Here is a 2,249-nt window from a genome sequence, read left to right as displayed (position 1 = left end):
CTTTATTTATATATATATATATATATATATATATATATATATATATATATATATATATATATATATATATAAATAAAGGTTATAGTGACTAAAACTAAAAGAACAAATAAAAAATTAAGCATTTTGTTTTTTTATTCATGACATTTCACTCTAACTTATACCTTACCTAAAACCCAATTGAGCTTAGCCAATCAGGTTAAAGGGGAGGGTTTCTATCGAAGTAATTCAGCAAAAACTCTGACAACTTAGTCACACCATTATCCAGTTCAAAGAGAGACAGACCATCAAACACAACCCTGCTGTGAGTATCTTTAAGATGACTTATTTATATGTAATCTTTGGAAAACAATATGACATTATTTAAACTCTGATGGCATTTTAATTCTTATGAAATTGCTTAGCAGATGTTTTTATTCATAAAAGTATGCAAATGATCTGGTATATATTTCCTCCTAAAACAAAGTTTCATTTCCCCAGTCTCATGAACATGAGTGACCAAACTGTACTAGATTCTCAGACGATGGCAGAGAATGACAGCCAATCAAACCAGACTTGTGATGTTTTCATTTACAAGGAGTCTGCACGGATCCTCTTTCCACTTTTCTACAGCCTGATTTTTGTGATCAGCGTGGCAGGTAACTCCCTGGTCCTCTGCATCACCTGTCAGAAAAAGCAGAAGATGAACTCCACCACAATATATCTGATCAACCTAGCCATCTCCGATGCCCTTTTCACATTGGCTCTGCCTGGCAGGATCATCTACTACATCCGTGGCTTTGACTGGCCTTTTGGAGATTTCTTGTGCCGCCTGACTGCCATGATCTTCTACAGCAATACCTATGTAAGCATCGCTTTCATGACCTGCATAAGTGTGGATCGCTACTTAGCCATGCTGCACCGTCAGCGCTGTCAAAGACTGAGAAAAACCAAAGTCGTGAAAGCCGTCTGTGTTCTGGTATGGGTGGTGGTTCTTCTTGAGACATCACCACTGCTTTTCAAGAGCATCATGGAAAACAGACGGACTCATCGAACGTGCATGGAGTTCTCCAATTTTGACAGCAAGAGAATGGCCTACGTTCTTCTGTTCGCTTGCGTCATTGGGTTTTGCATGCCATTGGGACTCATCCTGTGCTCCTACAGCCAAGTCAGCTGCAAACTCTACAAGACTGCCAAGGAAAACCCTTTGACTAACAGGTCTGGGGGCCACACCAGAGCCAAAAATATGATCTTACTCATTCTGCTCAGCTTCGTGGTGTGCTTCAGCCCCTACCACATTAACATCATGCAGTTTGTCGTGAGAAGGCTTTACCACGAGCCCTCTTGTGAAGAGTTAAAGGCTTTGAAATTGTCCCTGCAGGTAACCGTTGCCATGATGAACTTAAACAGCTGCCTTGACCCTATTATTTACTTTTTTGCCATCAAAACGTACAAGCAGAGAGTCATGAGTCTTTTTAAGAGCTACATTTCCATTTCGGCAGCCTCCAAAAGCCTGCAGGATAACAGCAGCAGTAACACATGAGGGATGATATTATACATAAAAACAACAACTGATGGTGCAGACGGCAGAGGAAATAATTGAATATGTGTGAAATTGCGGTTGAGCTGTAGAGTCTAGAGAAAGCTAATATTTTGGGGCAACTTCACACAACGTTAATTGTCGTTGATTATGAAAATTACTGACATTTGTTTGACTTTTTAAAAAAATATTTTGGCTGACTACATGCGTTTTAAAATGAAGTTATCACTTGTATGTATTAATATCTGAATAAATATGTGAAGTTCTTTCAATTAAATGAATAAATGTGTGACTGGATTGTCTTTTTATTTTACTTGGTAGTGTGGTGGTGTAGAAAATAATAATTATATGGAAAAGTACCACATAAAGGTCAAAGAAACCATCAGACAGTTCCAAGTAATGATGAGTGATTTAGGTGTATGTTAATATCTACTGACATTTTTACAAGCTGCTCTATGAATGCAAACTGCATTTGCTTTAAAGAGGCTCACAAAGTGTATGTAACATTTTAAAGAACATAACGATATTTCCCATTTGGGAAATGAATGCTTATGTAGTTGTTAATTATCTTTCTTTGAATACCAATAAAAAAAAAAAAAGTTTATTATCAAGTGTTGTCATGTTTTCCTTCACTTATCTACTGGAGCTGCCAACGCAATACTGTATGAAACGAGACAAATGTTTTTGATGACCTAATTTGCCATTTAGTTATCAACTCCTGGGAAAACACAAC

At 37.3% G+C, this 2,249-nt stretch overlaps 1 protein-coding gene across 1 annotated transcript; it reads left to right on the top strand.

Annotated features, from left to right (window-relative positions):
- The first annotated feature begins 270 nt into the window (after positions 1–270).
- si:ch211-184m13.4 (uncharacterized protein LOC798560 homolog) lies at positions 271–2,049 on the top strand. Its single transcript, XM_056465448.1, has 2 exons — positions 271–301; positions 478–2,049. Exon 2 carries the CDS (start codon positions 482–484, stop codon positions 1,517–1,519), a length of 1,038 nt encoding a protein of 345 aa, XP_056321423.1. The 5' UTR covers positions 271–301; positions 478–481; the 3' UTR covers positions 1,520–2,049.
- Positions 2,050–2,249: the final 200 nt, after the last annotated feature.

The sequence above is a fragment of the Danio aesculapii genome, chromosome 9 (genome assembly GCF_903798145.1).
Source record: "Danio aesculapii chromosome 9, fDanAes4.1, whole genome shotgun sequence".
NCBI lineage: Eukaryota > Metazoa > Chordata > Actinopteri > Cypriniformes > Danionidae > Danio > Danio aesculapii.
Note: the sequence above shows the minus strand (reverse complement) of the source record. Positions and strands in the feature narration are given on the sequence as shown.

What these genes read in the sequence shown, in the direction of transcription:
- si:ch211-184m13.4 (XM_056465448.1), top strand. Translation starts at nt 482, where the DNA reads ATGAACATGAGTGACCAAACTGTACTAGATTCTCAGACGATGGCAGAG.